This window comes from Rhynchophorus ferrugineus, unplaced genomic scaffold (assembly GCF_030347505.1).
Source record: "Rhynchophorus ferrugineus isolate W39M unplaced genomic scaffold, kcgeb_rfMv2 rfM8, whole genome shotgun sequence".
Taxonomy (NCBI): Eukaryota; Metazoa; Arthropoda; class Insecta; order Coleoptera; family Curculionidae; genus Rhynchophorus; species Rhynchophorus ferrugineus.
In genome coordinates, this window is record NW_027472587.1 from 28053278 (window position 1) to 28073260 (window position 19983).

The window sequence follows — 19983 nt, forward strand, 5'->3', positions numbered from 1 at the left end:
GTGTAAATTATTTATATTGTCACTTATCTGTAATTCTTATTTGGCTTTTTCGCTATTGTCTTCGGCAGCAAGAATCGCAGAAAATGTAGTCAACGCTATATTTTCCATTTGTGGTATATCACAAGTGTAGTTAAATAATTCGCTCCAATATCCCTTTAGCCTCTTTATAGTAGACTTCTTCTTGATTGACTTTAAAGACTCTGTTGCTTCGGTAACATTTTTGGTAACTTATGAACGAGGCCGCCATGTCAATCTTTATCGAAGACTTGTGCTACATATAAGAATACAGCTGAATATACTTTTTTTATCTCTATTGTTAAATGTTTGTTAAAACACAAACTTTTTGATGAGATTTGATATGAGATATCAGGAATTAAACATTTTTCAGTATTCGTTAATACGTTGTTTACTATATTATCAATATTTGTACTATACAGCACCGCGTTTTCAACTTCTTGTAAGTTATTTCAGGTTGCTTCCATTGTTGAAGTGACCCATATTATGTCTCCAACGAACTAATTCAGCGCGATAGAATTCAACTTAGAATCCATAAGGAGTGTGATTCGAAGCGTTAGTGCAAAGTATTCTGAAGGACTGTTAGTGCATCCCAATGCACTCGCCAAACAGTTAAATGCGCATGATAACAGTGACGTGCATATGCTGTAATGCAAACTACCATACGGACTAATTAATAGACACATAAAGTCAGATTTAATAATATCTAGAATAAGTTAGGATAGACGTTAAAGTAAGTTAGAATTTATTAGTTATTATTAGTATCTAGAACAACATTTAGATTCTTTAGATCTTCTACACGTCAGTATACTTATATTGTATAACGGAAATAATAAAATAATACCTATTGCACAGGGACATATTGTTGAAGTTCTACGAGATAAAAAAATACTACTTTCCCTTTCCAAACAACATTTCTTTTGACCATTTTCCAGTATAATGTCTTTCTATGTATCATATATCATTCTTCAATTAAATTGTGCAGCATCAGTCACGCGATGCAACAAACAAAATGGCCAAAGATTTTGTACATGGTCATTTTCCCATCTGAACAGCTTATTACGCCAGTATATATTTGATAATCTTTTGAACTGTGCTGTTTTTCTTCTATAGTATAGCTTATGTTGAGTGTTTTTAAATGGTGTTGTAAATCTCCAATGACGTCAATAATTCAAATAATTTTCAGCTTTTTGAATATGCTAATTATCGAGCTGTAATTAGATATATATATATATATATATATATATATATATATATATATATATATATATATATATATAGATAAAATATAAATATATTTATTTTAAAATATATAAAGTATACCACTAAAGTATTTCATAAATTGGCGAATATTATGCACCAATCCACTAAATCAACTGAATAAAATAATTCAGCAACTGCAACTTTAATTTAATTCGAACAAAGAATAAATATGATAAAACCCTTCGGTATATTTTAAATAGTTAAATACTTCATAATAGTTTACTAAATAAGTTTATGTATTCAATCAACATGGTAGTCATTATTAATTATTGTTAAAAAATTATTAGTTTTTTAACCAATATCTTAAAGCATCCTTCTCGTTAATATACTGGCAACACCGCATGCATTAACGTTTTCATTAAATTCATTTACAGAACATTTCTAGAATTTCCCTCCATATTCTGATCTCGTAGCGCACATCGGCAACGCCGCTAGTAATATTAAACACAAAGTGTCATATTAACAGCTTCCGGTAGAGTAAATTAACGTTCCACTATGAAGACACTGATTGCCCTTTAATTAGTGGCCTGGACGTTACAATCAAAAGAGGGTGAACGAAAAGAACGGCAGCTAGATGACTGCTATATTACCTTACCGGAAAATCGTGTCCTCCTGGGAAGTAATAAAAGAACGTTACCCGCCCGAAATATAAACCGTCGTCATCATTTTTTCTATATATATATATATAATTAGGATTCAGTGAACAGAACAGGATATTCAAGGAATTAAACTAAATGTTCCTAGATGCGAGCACGCATAGATATTGGATTAACAAATTATTAAAAACGTTTATGTTTGATCGTTCTCGTCTGGGTTAGGTTACGAGAAAGTTATACGTAAATCCGTTTTAATATGTTAATTTCAATATTAGTCAATTTTAACACGGAAAATTAGGCGTATGATTAATTTTTATAATAAATAATTTTTATATTTATAAATTTGTTTTCGACTTTAAAATTACACTGTTCACCAAAAAAACATGTGTTTCATATATTCAAATCAATTTTAATTGGGTTAAAGAAAAATGGCAAGGAAAAAATTATTAGCTTTAGCTTCTTTTGGAATAGAATAGATTAAAAAAGTTTATTTTTAAGAAAACGGTACGTGTTTAATCAATAAGTTAACAGAGCACATTAACTTTGAAAATTCTTTTTAATGATATTTACATTCTAGATTGTTAAAATCATCTGATCTTTTCTTAAAATTGATATTGTAATACAAGTATTTAATAGTATAATAGTATAAGTTATATTAATTTCCCAGCAGGACAATGCTGTTGTTTATACTGAGAAACTCGTTAAAGGCTACTTTACACAATTTTCTCTCCTTTGAATATCAGTAAACGTTATTGGGGTAAGCTAAAACGTACTGAGACGAAGCTAAGACGTACTGAACAATGTTGGAGAACTAAACAATGTTATAAAGTGGAAGAAGTTGTATTAGAATGTATAAGTAAATAGCTGCCTCTGATAGAAAATCTGTAGTATACTAAAGTTTTGTCGCGGTTACGACAAATTAATATTTATGGTAGAGAAAGTGGAGAACCCTCTACTATTTTAAATAATTAAATAATAAATAATAAAATAAATAATTCTAATAATAGCATAAATAATTAACAATAATAAATTTAAGTTCAGAAGGCTGACTGGATAGTACTGGAACATGCAGATTTCTGTCCTTTTTAAGAATAACAATATAGGCGTGTTTCTAGATACATAGGAAAGTCTGCTGAAGAACCTCAACATGGAATTTCGCATATTCGTGAGCTATTCGCTTTTTAATAAATGTCGCGATAAGGTGTCAAGATGCCCTTTTGCGCACTTGAGTAGTAAATTAGGACATGTTTGTTATCGCTTTGGACATATCTTGGTTTTCGTTGATATCAACGACATGTCTGATCATCTTAGATTAAAAATATCCTGCTTATAGTTCAGTCTTCGGACTACAAATTGCTAAATATTGTCAGTGGAGGGATATATGTTTTTGATCTCCATGATAATGCACTCTTGTCTCCATGTCTCCAGGTGGTGCCAAGGTGTGATATGTCAAAATTAAGGAGAAGCATCTCTATCAACTGTTTTTGATTAACAGAGACTATTACTTTCTGTTATTAGATTTTTAATTCCTTAAAGAAGTCTGTGAAACACCGATTTGGGATTTCGATCGTTGATATCTGGATATCATTAAAATACTTAAAGATTGTTTCTTCAATTTGGTGTTCGTTATTCAACCTGTGTATGGAATCCGATTTTAATAGTATATTCTAATACAATATTGAGTCGGTTTTTCCTTTCGATGACTAGAAAGGGGCGCCAAATAATTTTGAGTTGAAGAAAAATAATATGGCAACAAAGATGTTTCTTAGCTCCAGTTACAGAGATACAAAATCGATCAAAAAGGAAATTGTGAATATTTAGCAACATTTCCAATTCTAAATTGGTGACGTAACCAGAGATTGGATCTACTGCCTTTTGGCTTTTCTCTTGTTACTGACCTTACCGCTCATTTAAACCAGTAATAATTTTGCAACAGCAGTAACCTTTATACCTCAGTTGGTTACCACTACAGAAATATCTTGAGTTAATATCTTAGCTACTGACCACAGAAAATCCAAGAAGACACTGATTTACTAAATTTAGGTTATTTCTATATTCTATATTTATATAGATTTATATAAATTATTTCTAGAGATTAATTCTATATTTAGGGTTTAAATACCGAGATTTCATCTTTTCCTGTAAGCTCGAATAAGAATTGAAATAATAATCCAACAAGGCAATTTTTAAAATCAACCACAGGCCTCAGACCACCCAGTTATTAACTATGAAGTAATACTAAATACTTATTTAAGTTACACGCTATACAGCAGGAGCTACTAAACAATTTAACTTGAAAAATGTTTAAGATGAATATAAAAAGCACTATTACTTACTATTAATTATATGAAAATCATGAAAAAATTACCCAATTTGAACGAATTGATATCTCATAGTCGAAGTCCCATAGCCTTCAGTGACTACAGAAAAAAAGATTTAGCTCAAATAAAGGTCAGGCGACTCAAAAGAGTCAAACTATTTGATCTAGCAGTGCAGTAAAGTATATTTAACAGAAAAAAACAGCAGTGTCAATACGTAAATATTATTACAATATCGACTAAGTAAGGACTGAGAGGTTTATATGAAAATCATGAAAAAATTACCTAATTTGAACGAATTGATATATCATAGTCCAAGTCCCATACCCTTCAGTGACTACAGAAAAAAAGGTTTAGCTCAAGTAAAGGTCAGGCGATTCAAAAGAGTTAAACCATTTGATCTAGCTGTGCAGTGAAGTATATTTAATAGAAAAAACAGCAGTGTCAATACGTAAACATTATTACAATATAGAATAAGTAAGGACTGATAGGTTCTACAAGATATATAGCTCCTTTTTAAATTATTATAAAAACAAACTGTAGGTTAATCTTGTGAAAATTACTGTAAAATATTCAATATCATTACTCTAATTAATTGACTGAAGAGAAAATCTGTTTTTCAACAGAATTATAAAGACATATGTATTTGTATGTATGTCTATTTTGTATGTAGTCAACATAATAAAAATTGAAAGTCACAAATAAATGCCTATATTAAATAAATGGCGCCGAAAAGGGTTATCATAATTCCCCCTATTTTGATATCGAAATAGTCGATCAATTAAATACAAGTAATCTCGTAATAACATCCAAAGTTTAAGACAATTATAATTGCCATTTATGATTTCAAGTAGACACCTGACAATCCAAAAATTAACAAGATATTTATAAAGTAGTATTAAATGTGCATTAATATCAGATATACTACCTGGACCAAATGCCAAATACTTATATGGTTACATATATACTGAGTACCTTGTATTAATATAAATAATTTTAATAGATTATGTTTGAATCGAAAATTCAGGTACAATGGGCATGAGGACAGTAACTAATACTTACGAAAATGTGGGCTTGTAATATAGATAATAATAATATGGAACAGAGAGATTTTAAAAAAGTATTTGTTTTCAAATAATACAGGGAATACGCAAAATAATATGAACACAATGTAGCACATCTTGTTGTACCATGGCACCGCTGCTTCCGCGTAAATAATTCAACACGTGTGTATTGCTCAATTTACATGTTAAGTTTTGTAGGTTATAACATATTTTAGTGTATTATACTAGTGTATAAGTGTAATATTTTAAAATTTAGCTTAAGTAATTTAGTTTTATTTTAATTTGTGAAATAAAAGATCAATTAAAATGTCCTCGGCCTGACATATAGATGGCGCTACTAGAATTAAATCCATATGTTTTTTAGTTAGCCCTAACCCTCCAAAGACGCGTGTATAAATTTGACAGCTGTCGGATCATTAGTTTGTGAATTATAGTATTTTGAGTGAAGCAACTTTTGTTATTGTGAAAAAAAATGGATAAAAAGGAATTTCGCGTTTTGATAAAATATTGCTTTTTGGAGGGAAAAAATACAGTTGGAGCAGAAACTTGGCTTGATGCCGAGTTTCCGGACACTGCCCCAGGAAAATCAACCATCAAGGATTGGAATGCTAAATTTAGACATGGTGAAATGAGCACCGAAGACGGTGAACGCAGTGGACGCCCAAAAGAGGTTGTTACCAATGAAAACATTAAAAAATCCACAAAATGATTTTAAATTGCGTAAATTAAAATTGAATGATGTATCAGACACTCTAAAGATATCAATTGAACGTGTACATCATATCATTCACGAATATTTCAGTACGACAAAGCTCTGTGCAAAGCGGGTGCCCTGCGAGCTCACTTTTGACCAAAAACAACAACTAGTTGATGAGTCGGGGCTGAGATTATTTGATAAGATGAGATAATTCGTATTTGAAGACGATCAAACAACAGTCACCCGAGTGTGCTTCACACGATGAACCGGCTCCAAAGCGTGGGAAAACGCAACAGTCAGGACACGCATGGAATAATTTTCATTGACTACCTTGAAAAAGGAAGGACCATCAACAGCGACTATTACATAGCGTTATTGGACCGTTTGAAGGACGAAATCGCCGAAAACGGCCGCATTTGAAGAAAAAGAAAGTGCTGCTTCACTAAGACAATACACCGTGTCACAAGTCAGTGAAACGATCTTCAGATCTGCCCCCCAGCGACTGTTTACTGTTCTCAGATCTCAAAAGAATGCTCGCTGAGAAAAAATTTTACTCGAATGAAAAGGTGATCGCCGAAACTGAGGCCTATTTTGAAGCCAAGGACAAATCGTACTACAAAAATGGTATCGAAAAGTCGGAGGGTCGCTATAATCAGTGTATCGCACTTGAAGGGAATTATGTTGAATAAAAATATATGGTAGGCCGGGGATTTTTCAATAGACCTGTTATGATTCGTACTCAGTAGTAATAAATTAATTTATTAGTTAAGATTGTATTAAGCATATCTAATGTGAGATGTAATTAATTTTAATAAAATTATAGCCATATATAATCCACGTTTAATCGCTCCTAATCATTCATTGAAAAAAATAGCCCAATTTCGTTTCGTCTCAACAGTAAACAGAAACTCAATCCATTATATTTTTCACAGTTATATTGCTGATAGTTCCGTAAAATCGGAAAAAAAAACAAATATTTAAGCTGCAAATATATTTCTATTGTTTTCAAAGTACTCGCCACGATGATCAATACACTTTTTCATACACTTAAACCAATTTTCAAAGCATTTATTCCATTCCGAATGAGGTATCTTCATGAAACATGAAAACATGATTTTTAATGAAGTTCAAAAATAGCTTCTTCGGGCGATGAAAATCACGCAGTTTAATCTTCACGGATGGGAACAAACAGAAGTCATTGAGTGCCAAATCAGGGCTGTACGCCGGATGACCCATCAATTCGATGTTTTGAGTGCTCAAATATTCTCTTGTTTGAGGCGATGTGTGAGATCATTGTCATGATCCAGAGTCTCTTGTTTGTTTTTCTTAATTCACCGAAGACTTTGGCAAACAAATGGTTGTATACCAATCAGAATTTACTGTTCTAAGATCCTCTTGAGGCATTATTCCAATATGACCCGAAGAAACAGGCCACAGGACACAGGCTTTGAAGCGCTTCGTACGCAACATCCTGTTGGATTTCGTTAATCTTAGAACACCCACACAGTCGACTGCTACTTACTTTCGGGCTCTTACGAATATATCTATCATTCGTCACCTGTCACAATTTTATAAACGTCTTTCGAAGGATCGTTATTGAATTTCTTAAGCACCTCTTTACACCAATCGACAAGAGCCTTTTTTTCTTGAGCGATTGTCAAATTTTGTGGCATCCAACGCGAACATAACTTTCACACAGCTAAGTGTTCATGTAAAATCGCATATATGCTTGTGAAACTAATGCTTAGGGATGCCTCAATCTCACAAAAGGTGACATGACGATCTTGCTTAATCATTTCGCACACAGCATCGATGTTTTCTGGCACAACAGCCGATTTTGGACGACCTTCACGAAACTCGTCGGACAGCGAACCACGACCACAATTGAATTCACTAAACCAGCGATAAACGGTGGTTTTTGATGGAATTTCATCGCCAAAAATAAATTAAGTTGATTGATGCACTCTTGTTGTGATAATTCACGTCGAATATCGTAAAAAATCATCGCACAAAAATGTTCTATGTTTTGCCGAAGCGAAACTTTCAACTAAATATAAAATAAACAAATAGAGTCCGTGTGACAAAATGTTTTGAGTATGTATATCGTCCAAAATGTCAAACTTTACGATGGAACTGTCAGATGGACTCACATGACAATAGCGTTGCCAATTCCCGAAATATAAATAGTGACCCTCGTATCCCACTTACTCATTTACACATAAACACCATAAAATTTCCAAAGACGCATGAAGAATGTTAGAACTTCCGATGAAAATATGACCGAAAAAATCGTAAATATTCGTTATCAAAAGACAATAGGTTGTGAATTGGGATGTGAGACTTTAAATTCACCTAATAGAAAGAAAGCAAAGAAAAATTTTCGCAACTTTATAAAAATAAACATAAAACTTACCTGGGCGTAAATATTGGTATTAAAAGTAACCCTCCTACCATGCTCCTTCTTAATTGCAGGTGTATCATAAAAGTTCTGATTAGTCGAATCAGAATCAGAAAACCATGGTTCCAACTCCATCTGAAAGAATCAAAATCACGATATTGAAACATTATGAAAACCCTGATAAATGTTATTTAACATGCTAAGTACTTCCTGTTGCACATACATTTAAAAAAAAACATCAGTTTTTAAGAAATGTAGTCACATAATTGTACAAGCATCGTATTAACCGAATTGTTTGTTTATGTAAGTTAAATTAACTTTTCGAGGAGCTGCCAATTGGGCTAAACATCCACATTCGCTTAATTATACAGATTATTGAGAATGAGTATTTTTAGCTGTAAGAAGTAGCAAAACCTCGTTTTTTCTAGTATATGTTATTTGCCTTAAATCCTTTACTAAATATTAAACATCTACTGTAATTAAAAAAAAAGTTTTTGAATAATACATTCCGAATTAGTTTCATCCTTTTCAAACTAAGCCCGCTTGAATTTATTGTAACCATAACATTTAAAATATGGGCTGAAAAGTCTCGGGCCTAAGACACTGATGGTGTTAGTTTCATTGCATTAACTGGTTTTTCAGTTAGTACTAACCTTCAAAAGAAAGCTGTTAAAATTTCATGATATTCTACTCATAAGTTTGTGAGTTATTATGTTAAGAATGACACTTCTTTTATTATTTTCAAAACAATGGATCAAAAACATTTTCGTATTTTAATTTTACACTGCGTCTTGATGGGAAAAAATACCCCTCCAAGAGAAGCAACGGCATGAAAAGTGTTATAAGGACTCCGCTCCATCAGAAACAACGATAAAACTTTAGTCTGCTGATTTCAAACGTGGTAGTAGAGACACCGATGATGCAGAACGCAGTAATGTCCAAATGAGGTGGTAACACCATAAAAAATCAAAAAACTTCACAAAATCGTTTTGAACGTTCGAAAAGTGAAGTTGCGTGAGTTAGCTAACATCGTAAAGATATCAAAAGAACGTGTGCTTATATTGCATGAGCATTTGATTATGAGAAAGCTCTGTTCAAAGTGGGTGCCTCATTTGCTCACTGTTGACCAAATCTAAGAACGTGTTGATGATTCTAGCAGTGTTTGGCCATGTTTCAATGTGACAATGGATGAAACATGGATCCGTCACTTTACTCCGGAATCAAAACCATCGTTATCTGAGTGGACAGCAGCTGATGACAGGTCTATCTTGAGGCAAAAGTTCGTTCTAAATCATTCTACAAAAATGGCATTAAAATATTAGATTGGCACTGGAATGATTGTGTGATTATCGTAATTTAAGAATGTACACATAAGCAATGCATAACACTCAACACCCAATTCTTTATTCGCAATTTGGCCTGAAAAGATAGATACAAAAGAATTACAAAAGTATATTACACGAGTAACAGTATTCCCAATATCTGGATATGACATCTCTATACATTAAATGCTTGCCTATATATTCATTGGCGATATGTATTGGTCAAAATCCAAAGTATTAGTATAAATAGCTGTTAAACAAGCTGTTGAACTTGAAATGACTGAAAAAGTCATTTCGAACAGTTTCAACATTGCACTTTCAAGAAGAGTTTTCTATGGCGTATTGTGACGTTAATCTACGACGACAATCCCAAGTTAGGGGTGTTGGTCATCGAAAAAAATATCGATATTTCGAAAAATGTATCGATATATCGGCGAAAAAAAATCGATACATTTTTTGCAACAAGTATAAAAAATATCGATATTTTTAAGGAAAAATAAAAATAGTGAAATACTATACTAAAAATGTATCTTCTTTTTAAATATTTAAAAAGTAGTGATATTTTTATTGGCATTTAAAATTAAGTAAAAAAAAATATCGATATTTTTAAGGAAAAAAAAATAGTGAAATACTATCCTAAAAATGTATCTTCTTTTAAAATATTTAAAAAAGTAGTGATATTTTTATTGGCCTTCAAAATTAATTAAGAAAAAATATCTATATTTTTTTTTCAGAAAATATCAACATAATAACGTTCTTTCTGTATCCTTATATCAAGTCCAAAGTAATGTAAGGTATTACGAGCTGTTAAATTCGAGTGAAAGTGTTACCTCGGATGTCTACAGGAGTCATTTAAACACAAAAAAATAAACATAACAGAAAACTTCTTGAAATAAAATCGTAAATCTCAATACAATATAAGATTATGACTTGCGGGGCTGCTGTGCAAAATGGCGACAGCAGTATAACGAATAATCAGAAATTTCAGGACAAGGCATCGAAACCTAAAAAACCATACGACCAAGAAAAAAATTAATGGTTTGTCGGAACACGCAAAGCTTTTATTTTCGTTTTCTAGATTGACCAGCTAGAACCAAAAGGTCTTCGGCTGATGTCGCTTCAGGTTCGGGATATGATTGTTTTGCGGGCGACAGAGATCCTGGGTTACGACTGGGACTGTCGTAGTTTGTTTACTACCGGGGTTTGTGGACGGGTAGGAATTTTATTAAGGTGTTATCGTGTGTTAAGGTTCCTATGGAGAACCTCACACTGAGCATGTTTATGAATTTTTTCACAAACGGGATGCCTGATTCGAGGTGTGTGTTGACATTCCTCATAAACAATGGGGCTCTGAGTAACGCACGGACTTTTTTGGATTGGAACACTTGGAGTACTGTTCAAGTTGTCTCTCCGAGAAATACCTGTACCACATCTGTGCTCCATTGAGGCAGATTGGACGGACTAGCATTTTCTTTTTCTGCAGAGTAGAGGAAATAATAGACTGTACACTCCATTTCCTTTGTAAATGGCGTGCTGGATTTGGGCCGACCAATGAAATCTGCGGTCGAACTGGAGACCAATGTATGAGACTTTCTGGAGCCAAGGGATAGGGACTTTATCGATTTGAAGGCGATAGGCGCGAAACTCCTTCTTGCGATGGAACAGAATAGCCTGAGTCTTGCTCGGGTTAATCTGAAGCCCCCAGAATTTGTACCACGCTATCGCTTGGTTCAGTTGTACTTGGAGTCTATTGCGTATTACATCGGAACAGTATCCGGTTGTGAAGAAAGCGGTATCATCTGCATAAAATGCTGTGTGGGAAAGTTTGTAGAGCGGGAAATCAGCCATATAAAGGTTGAATAGGGCTGGGGCTAATGGAGCGCCTTGCGGGACTCCTGCGGAGATTTGTTTACGAGAGGAGACTGCGTCACCGATCCTCACCTGAAAGGACCTACCATCCAAGTATGAATCTATCAGGGATATTAGGTCATTCGGTAGACCTAATTGTTTAGCTTTAAATATTAGACCGTGGTGCCATACTTGGTCGAAAGCTTTGGAGACATCTAAGAATATGGCTCCTGTTTTTCGACCTTTTATCATTGCCTGATGGATAGTTGCTGCGACGCGGGCAGCTTGATGAAGGCATGAATGTTTGGAATTATGTGATGTGCGTCTGTGAAATCGTTTAGAGCGTTTAATATCACTTTTTCAGCAAATTTGGGGAGTGAACTAATCAGACTGATTGGCCTGTAGTCAGAAGGGTTAGACATTTTTTTAGGAATAACAGCGACAAGCGCATGTTTCCAGGACTTTGGGAAATGCTTTAACGTCAGGATGGAGTTGATAATGTTAGCAAGTTCAGATAGTTGCTTGCTGGTGAGGTTGTTTAGGTGGTTTATTGTTATACCATCTGGGCCTGAAGCTTTTTGGAGAACAGACGTTTTATGGAGAGCTGAAGGTCTCTGGGAGGACTAGGCTCTTCAGAAGATGAACTGACTGGAAATCTTTCCTTTTTAGAGAGGGGTAGTGTCGTTTATGATGGATAATGTCTGAGATGGGTGGGTCCAGAAATGGATTGCATTTCATTTGAAACACGCGAAGCTTGGATATAACTCCATAAAAACCTCGCTCTGGCTCTGCAACTAGTGGTGTCGGACGCCAAGAAATATATCGAGATATTAAAAATTATCGATATATCGGAAGAAAAAATATCGCATTTTTCCAACAACTACGACAACATATCGATATTTTTACGAAAAAATAAAAATATTTATATATCGGCCAAAAAAATATCGATATTCTCGAAATATTGTAGAAAATAACGTTATTTTAAAAAAGATATTTTAAAAATAAAAATTTTATTATTTAAAATTAAGTACCAAAAATTAAATACTATTAAAAATTTGTTAAGGTAATTAATTTTTTTAATAATATTTAAGAAATATCTTTTTAATTTTTTTTTCTGAAAAATATTGAGAAAAATCGATATATCGATATTTTTCAATATATCGAAATTAATGGTTAGTCACATATCACCGATTTTGCTATATAATTAAATTTTTAAAAATAGCAGGATGTACTTAATGCAGTACAATTTATATTTAAACAAAAAAAAATGGTACAGTATAAAAATATATAAAAGTCACAACAGTACAGAAATATATTCGTCAGTGTTTTTAACAAAAAAGGAACACATCATTATACATTTTAAACCACAAAACTATTTGTTTTTACATCACGGAAACGGCTGCCACATACATACACACCACCCGGACACGGATCGACGTTTTTTCCCTACCAAGACAACCAAACCTCAGTGAAATTAAACAAATAAAAAAAGGTTTATTCTTGAAATCGGCGACAGTTTCGAAACCTGTGCAGAAAGCCCGGGCGTCATTCGCCACTTGGCAGACCACCTGTTACTTAAAAATGTAGGATTTCGTATCGAATTTCAAGGGGGTGCCACATCGTCGACCGCGATGCCGTACTCTCTCGGCCACTGAAGAACAAAGAAATGTATCGAGTATGTCATGTGAACACTAGGTCGTTCCACAAAAATATTGGCCCCTTTCTACCTCCTCTTTTGTTGAGTTTAAGAAAGAAAATACCGTTGCTTTATTAACAATACATTTATTGATATTTTTATTATACTTATTAAACCATTTATCGTTAGTTTTTAATATACTCTTTGACAACTTCAATTCAATTCAACGTTGGTCGGCTTGGTTGGCGCAGTGGTAAAGGCTAGAGGACGGTCCACCTGCTGGGGCATGGTTGTAAATTTATCTTTATGATTGTTTAACATTTGTGATTATCCTTAGAAAAGAGTGTAAAATCCGACAAGGAAAATGATCCCAGTCACGTCCGTAATCAAGCTGGATAAGACCGGATGTCTTCTGGGATTATTTCTAAGTTAGTCACTCGCCAGTTGGTAGGCTTAATGCCGAGGACCGTAGCTCGGAGCCCACGTCAAATAGTAGGTTCAATCCAGATAAACCCATAGTTGGTAAAAGGAGACTTTAAAATATGTAAAAAAAAGAAACTAAATAAGGACCTGTAAATTGCAAGTTAGTCGGCAGCTACTAGTAACAACATATTAATTAACAAAAATTCTCGAGAAATGGAACTTGTGTTACTATTTAAAGGATTGATAGCATAGATCGAAACAAACTATAATAAAAAGCACAATATAACGGCTTGTACCGTGTTAAGGTTTTCGCTGATTTTACAAGATGTCAAACTTGGTCACATACAAAATCACTCTGTCACCTTTCAGCTTGTAAAATTACTATTTTGCTTTCATCAGATCTATAATGACAGTTTTATTCGGTTTTATTGAGTTGAGCTTTCAATTTCCCAATTTAGAAAGCATTAGAAAGCAGTATTTGTTATTGCTATTAAAGTATATACTGGTACAATAGCTCCTAATGATATAACAGCTAAAACAATACTATAATCAGAAAAGAAAAGAAAATAAAACCTAATAACAAAGCATTGCCGTACATAAATAGGAATAATAAAACAGTTCCGACATCCATTACTTCTGTTGATCGATTTCAAGAGCTTTTTAGCTGCCGAAACTCATCAAACACTTTTAAAAAATTATGATGATACTGCTCAATAATTCTAGAGAAGCTTTAGGTTTTGGTTTTAAGACAAAAGAGGTCGAAAAAAGTTAGAAGGCAATGAATTATAAGACTTATTGAACAGAAACCCATATGAAGGTCTCAAAGAACGGAAGACAGTTTAGTAGTTAACTGTTTCAAGGTACTTTCGTGCGATGGAAAAAAGTCCAAAAAGGAAACCTTGACCTTTGACTGAAAATATCATTTTTAACCATTACAAAATCACCATTTTATTGATTGCCAAACAAAAAAGAACTGTTTTCTAACAGGTCAATTGAAAAGTCATCCCCAGCCTACCATAGTAAAACACATTTTTTCATTCAACATAATTCCGATCAAGGGCGATACACTGATTATAGCAACTCCAACTTTATTATACCATTTTTGTAGCACGATTTGTCCTTTGCTTTAAAATAGACCTCAATTCACCACGTCTAAACTTAGCATACCAATACTTGATGGTTGATTTTCCTGATGATAGTGCCCAGAAACTCGGCATCAAGCCCATTTTTTGCTCCAACTGTATTTTTTCCCTTCAAAAAGCAATATTTTATCAACACGCGAAATTCCTTTTTATCCATTTTTTTCACAATAACAATAGTTGCTTCACTCAAATTGCTATAATTCACAAACTAATGATCCGACAGCTGTCCAATTTATACACGCATCTTTTGAGGGTTAGGGTAAACTAAAAAACATATGGATTTAATTCTTGTAGCGCCATCTATGGGTCAGGCCGGGGACTTTTCAATTGACCTATTATGACGTATAAAGCAAATCCAGAAAAGACATCCACATCGACAGCGAAGCGGAATATTCATGACCAAAAAGTATTGCTGTAAATTGTATTGTGGGGTAAGCAAGGTGTAGTACATTACTAGCTGCTAAAACCATATGAAACTCTTACTGCGAAAATCTGCCGACGTTACTACAAATTGAACGATGTATCATGGTGAAAAAATGATTAATAGCGAATAATAGACACCAATTCTCTTGCATGACAATTCTCGGCCAAATTGCAAGAGTTGTTAAGGATCTACTGTTGCAACTAGAACCACAGCTGTTCTGTCACAAGAATTACCAACTGTTGCTGAAGCTGAAGAAGTGCGAAAATAGATTGATGATTGGATTGATGCTAGTCAATATCGTTCTTTCGACATGGTATCGCAATGTTGCCAAAAAAGATGGCAAAAAGTTAAAGAATTAATTTTTCTCGATAAATACCTTTTTAAAATAAAAATTCGATTAAAACTCAATTAAGCACCTAATAATACGGAAGTTCATCCTTCAGATATGTTCTTTTGAATTCAGAGAAAAATGGCAAAATATTATAAATATTTTCAGATTACAAACATATTCAGATTACATTAAGATAACTGCTTAAATAAAACGAAGATTAATCAAATATAATACGACATCTAATATTGATAGATAATATAGCAAGTAAAAATAAATATGTGCATTAGTTTTATTTTATATACTATACAAATTTACAAACATGAAGAAATATTGTGTTACTGATATTTAACACCTTTTTTGCAATATTATAGATAATATAAAATATAACATTACAACAAACAATTATATATTTTTGTAAATACTATATAAATAATGATGGTTTATTTGTTATTAGCTTAATATAATTAATGGTTGACAAGGAATATTTTCCATATACGCGTGGACAACATAGCATAACATCATCCAATAATGCACCTTGTCCAAAATTGATAGTAGCATATCGCCAAACGTGTATTGGTAGTAACCGATTTCTTCCTTGTTGCATGTTATTTATTTATGTGTATGTTTGCATGTTATATTTCATTTGTTTTGTCTTTTATATTCTATATATTGTATTTGATCATTATTTGAATGGTATACTATTTTGTAAAATTGGGAATGGACCCTAAATAGCCAAAGAGGATGATGGGTCATTAATAAATACATGAAATAAAAAAGCACATTTCAACAACAAAATTTTATTCTTTAGATTTATTACTCAAGCCCATAACAGACATCGCCGACAAAACAACATTGTTGCCATAGTCTACCAACATCATCATCATTAACATAGCTAGCACTATACATCATCGTTACATCACAGTACAATTCCACATCATGATTCCTTGTCTAAACGACAATGGTCTGTCTCGTTCATAATAATAGGTCAATTGAAAAGTCCCCGGCCTGACACATAGATGGCACTACTAGAATTAAATCCATAGGTTTTTTAGTTAGCCCTAACCCACAAAAGATGTATAAATTGGACAACTGTCGGATAATCAGTTCGTGAGTTATAGTAATTTGAATGAACCAACTTTTGTTATTGTGAAAAAAAATGGATAAAAAAGAATTTCGCGTGTTGATAAAATATTGCTTTTTGAAGGGAAAAAATACTGTTGAAGCAAAAACTTGGCTGCTGAGTTTCCGGACACTGCCCCAAGAAAATCAATCATTATGGATTGGAATGCTAAGTTTAGACGTGGTGAAATGAGCACCGAAAACATTTAAAAATTCCACAAAATGATTTTGAATGACAGTATAAAGATATCAACTGAACGTATACATCATATAATTCACGAATATTCAACAATTCTGTGCAAAGTGGGAGCCGCGCGAGCTCACTTTTGACCAAAAACAACGACGAGTTGATGATTCGGAGCAGTATTTGAAGACGATCAAGCGTAATAAACCCGAGTCTTTGCGTCGATATGTGAAAATGGATGAAATATGGCCCCATCAATTCACTCCGAAGTCCAATCGACAGTCATCCGAGTGGACTGAACACGATGAACTCGATCCAAAGCGTGAGAAAACGAAACAATCGGCTGGCACGGTTATGGCGTCTGCATTTTGGGATGCACATGGAATAATTTTCATTAACTACCTTGAAAAAGGAAGGACCATCAATAGCATAAAGTACTGCTTCACCAAGACAATACACCATGTCACAAGTCAGTGAAAACGATCCATGAATTGGGCTTCGAATTGCTTCCTCATCTACCGTATTCTCCAGATTTGGCCCTCAGCAACTATTTCCTGTTCTCAGATCTCAAAAGAATGCTCGCTGGGAAGAAATTTTCGTCGAATGAAAAGGTGATCGCCGAAATCGACAAATTTGACAAATCGTACTATAAAATTGGAGGGTCGCTATAATTACCCTTGAAGGGAATTATGATGAATAAAAAAACTAATTTTGCCATTTTTTTGTGTTTTACTGTGGTAGGCTACAGTTTTATTTGGAAGAGCCCAAGCAGTTACTTTAATTTAAATTAGTTTTGTTGCTAATTTAATTTTTTGTATATGTCACAAAATTATATTATTATTTTGTGCTGTTTTAGGCTACGACCGTTTTCTGTAAAAAATATATCATATTTCCAGTTTGAACAATGAAATCACTATTCAACAATCAACCAAGTGTATACCATATTATGGACGTCTCACTGATGTACTTTGACGGGGTATGGCATTAGGTGTTGATCCACAATCGTTTTTATTACATCCTACGTTAACACATGCTTAGTACAAATAACTTATAAAATTAATTTATTATTATTGTTAATTGTTCTGATGTATTTGCATCAATGCATAATAAAGAGTAGTAGAAAAATACATTAATATGGATTTCGTAAATTAACACTTATACACCGTAAGTTCATCTGGTTTGGTTCGCTTCAAACTTTTGATTTCCTACATGTTATCCAGTAGCTGTACCGCTCGCACGTTAATATGATTTAGTAGGTTATTTCATGTTTTTTAATGATATCTTGGATAACTTAGTAAATCCATTTAATTTCGAGATCATCATGCAGTTCTTCGTTAGGTACCTAGCAATAAGCAAAGGTCATTTATCGAAGAATTAGGAATTATTATTCCAAATAGGCTTTACAATTAATCTATAAACCAATCTCTTTGATTAGTACAAGTTGGGAGTATCTTCCAAGTAACCAGTGCATTTCTCAGATGTTGAGTCTGTTCTGCCATTTATTTAACCTGATAACTCACTATCGAAAAGAATATTGAGATATTCCGATGATTTTGCATGAGGCTGATGAATGATATATTCAAGTGAAAAATTTATCAGAATACATCGTATAAAATGTATTTTAAATGGCTTTTTGTTGGTTCACCCACCCTACCAGTACTTTAAATTTTACTACTATTTCAAGAAACCAAATTCTATCTATCTCCGATCACATCAATTTGAAATAATCCGGTCATTTTCTGGATAAACCGTTTGCAATTTAAACATGGTCGCATTTGGTTAACAGAACGGCTTGAGGTCTGACAATAACAAAGTTAAGGAGGACACACACTCGAACTGACCTTCTCGCGTATTTGAAATTGGAAATGTCTATATGATTTTTGTTTGTCGCAAGATCGAATGAATTTTAAAACAATCTGATAAATATTCCGTCTGATGTTCTCCCAATGCCTTATTTATTGATTCGTTTTTCTCGATATATCGCAGACGAATATGTTTCATTTAAAATGTGCCGTGCAATATTCCTGGATGTCTCACAAGCTTTTGATCGGGTTTGGCATTTGGGATTAATCTGTAAGATGAGCAAACTGTTACCGCGTAACTATTGTTAATTACTAGAGTCATATTTATTCGGAAGAAAATTTAGAGTATCGCACGAAATGACGTTCTCGACATTTAAAAATATTTCGGCTGAAGTTCCACAAGGTAGCGTCTTAGGACCTCTCCTGTATCTGCTCTACACTGCTGACATTCCAACAACAAAAGAAACACTTCTTAGGACCTTTGCTGACGACACAATTATTATGGCAAAAGATATATCTCTGCCTAGGGCAATAGAAAAGGTGCAGGTGACGGTCAACAAATCAATCAACAATCTACAAATGGACGAAAAATTGGAAAATTCAACTTAATAGCTCCAAATCTGTCCACGTTAATTTTGCATTGAGGTGAAATAATAAAAACTTAATTATATCACTCAATGGATGCCCGATTCCTCAAGCAGAATCGGCTAAATAGCTTGGAATCCATCTTGACGGTAGATTAAATTGGAAGCATCACGTTAGACAAAAAGCAAAACACATTAGAACCAAAATAAAACAACTATACTGGTTAGTTGGAACATACTCTCAACTTGATCTAAAATCAAAGAGGTTGATCTATAATACAATTATAAAGCCGATTTGGACCTATGGGGTGCAAATATGGGGTTGAAATAATTCGAAATGGTATGTTCACTTAATTCCTACAGTGACCTTTCCTGAGTCCTTTCCTTCCCTTTGGATCTTTTCTGTCACATGTAAACCTGTGGAAACAGTTGATTCATCAACTGCTAAGCTAGCTGTGTGTTTTTGAGAGTTTGAACAAGGTTCGCACCAAAAGTCTTGCAATCTATTGTCTTCGAACTTTTTTGGTCCTCTAGGCCGTTCTTTGTCATTGATATCATATAAATGATATTTCTGCTTCCCATGAAATTCAAATAAGTGATAGCCAAACGATGAAGCGTTTAGAGCAAGTGAGTCCAACAAAACTATGTATTCAACCAATTTTGCCTTACATATCACACAGTTGAGATTCATCATTAAGTTACTAAACGTATTTCGATACTTCCTTTCTAAATCACTCCTTATCTTTATTATTTATCAAACGGTTACACACAACCTTTAAATACATAATATGTTTGTATGTATGAGTATTATTTAAAA

The 19983-nt window shown here is 33.5% G+C and overlaps 1 protein-coding gene across 2 annotated transcripts in view; it reads right to left on the reverse strand.

Annotated features, from left to right (window-relative positions):
• pnt (ETS transcription factor pointed) overlaps positions 1-19983 on the reverse strand; it is a 504008-nt gene that overhangs the window by 469640 nt on the left and 14385 nt on the right. For both annotated transcript variants that reach the window (XM_076411200.1, XM_076411199.1), the window contains exon 2: positions 8367-8486. In XM_076411200.1, the coding sequence (XP_076267315.1) occupies positions 8367-8486 (120 nt within the window). The remainder of the gene's footprint in view (positions 1-8366; positions 8487-19983) is intronic.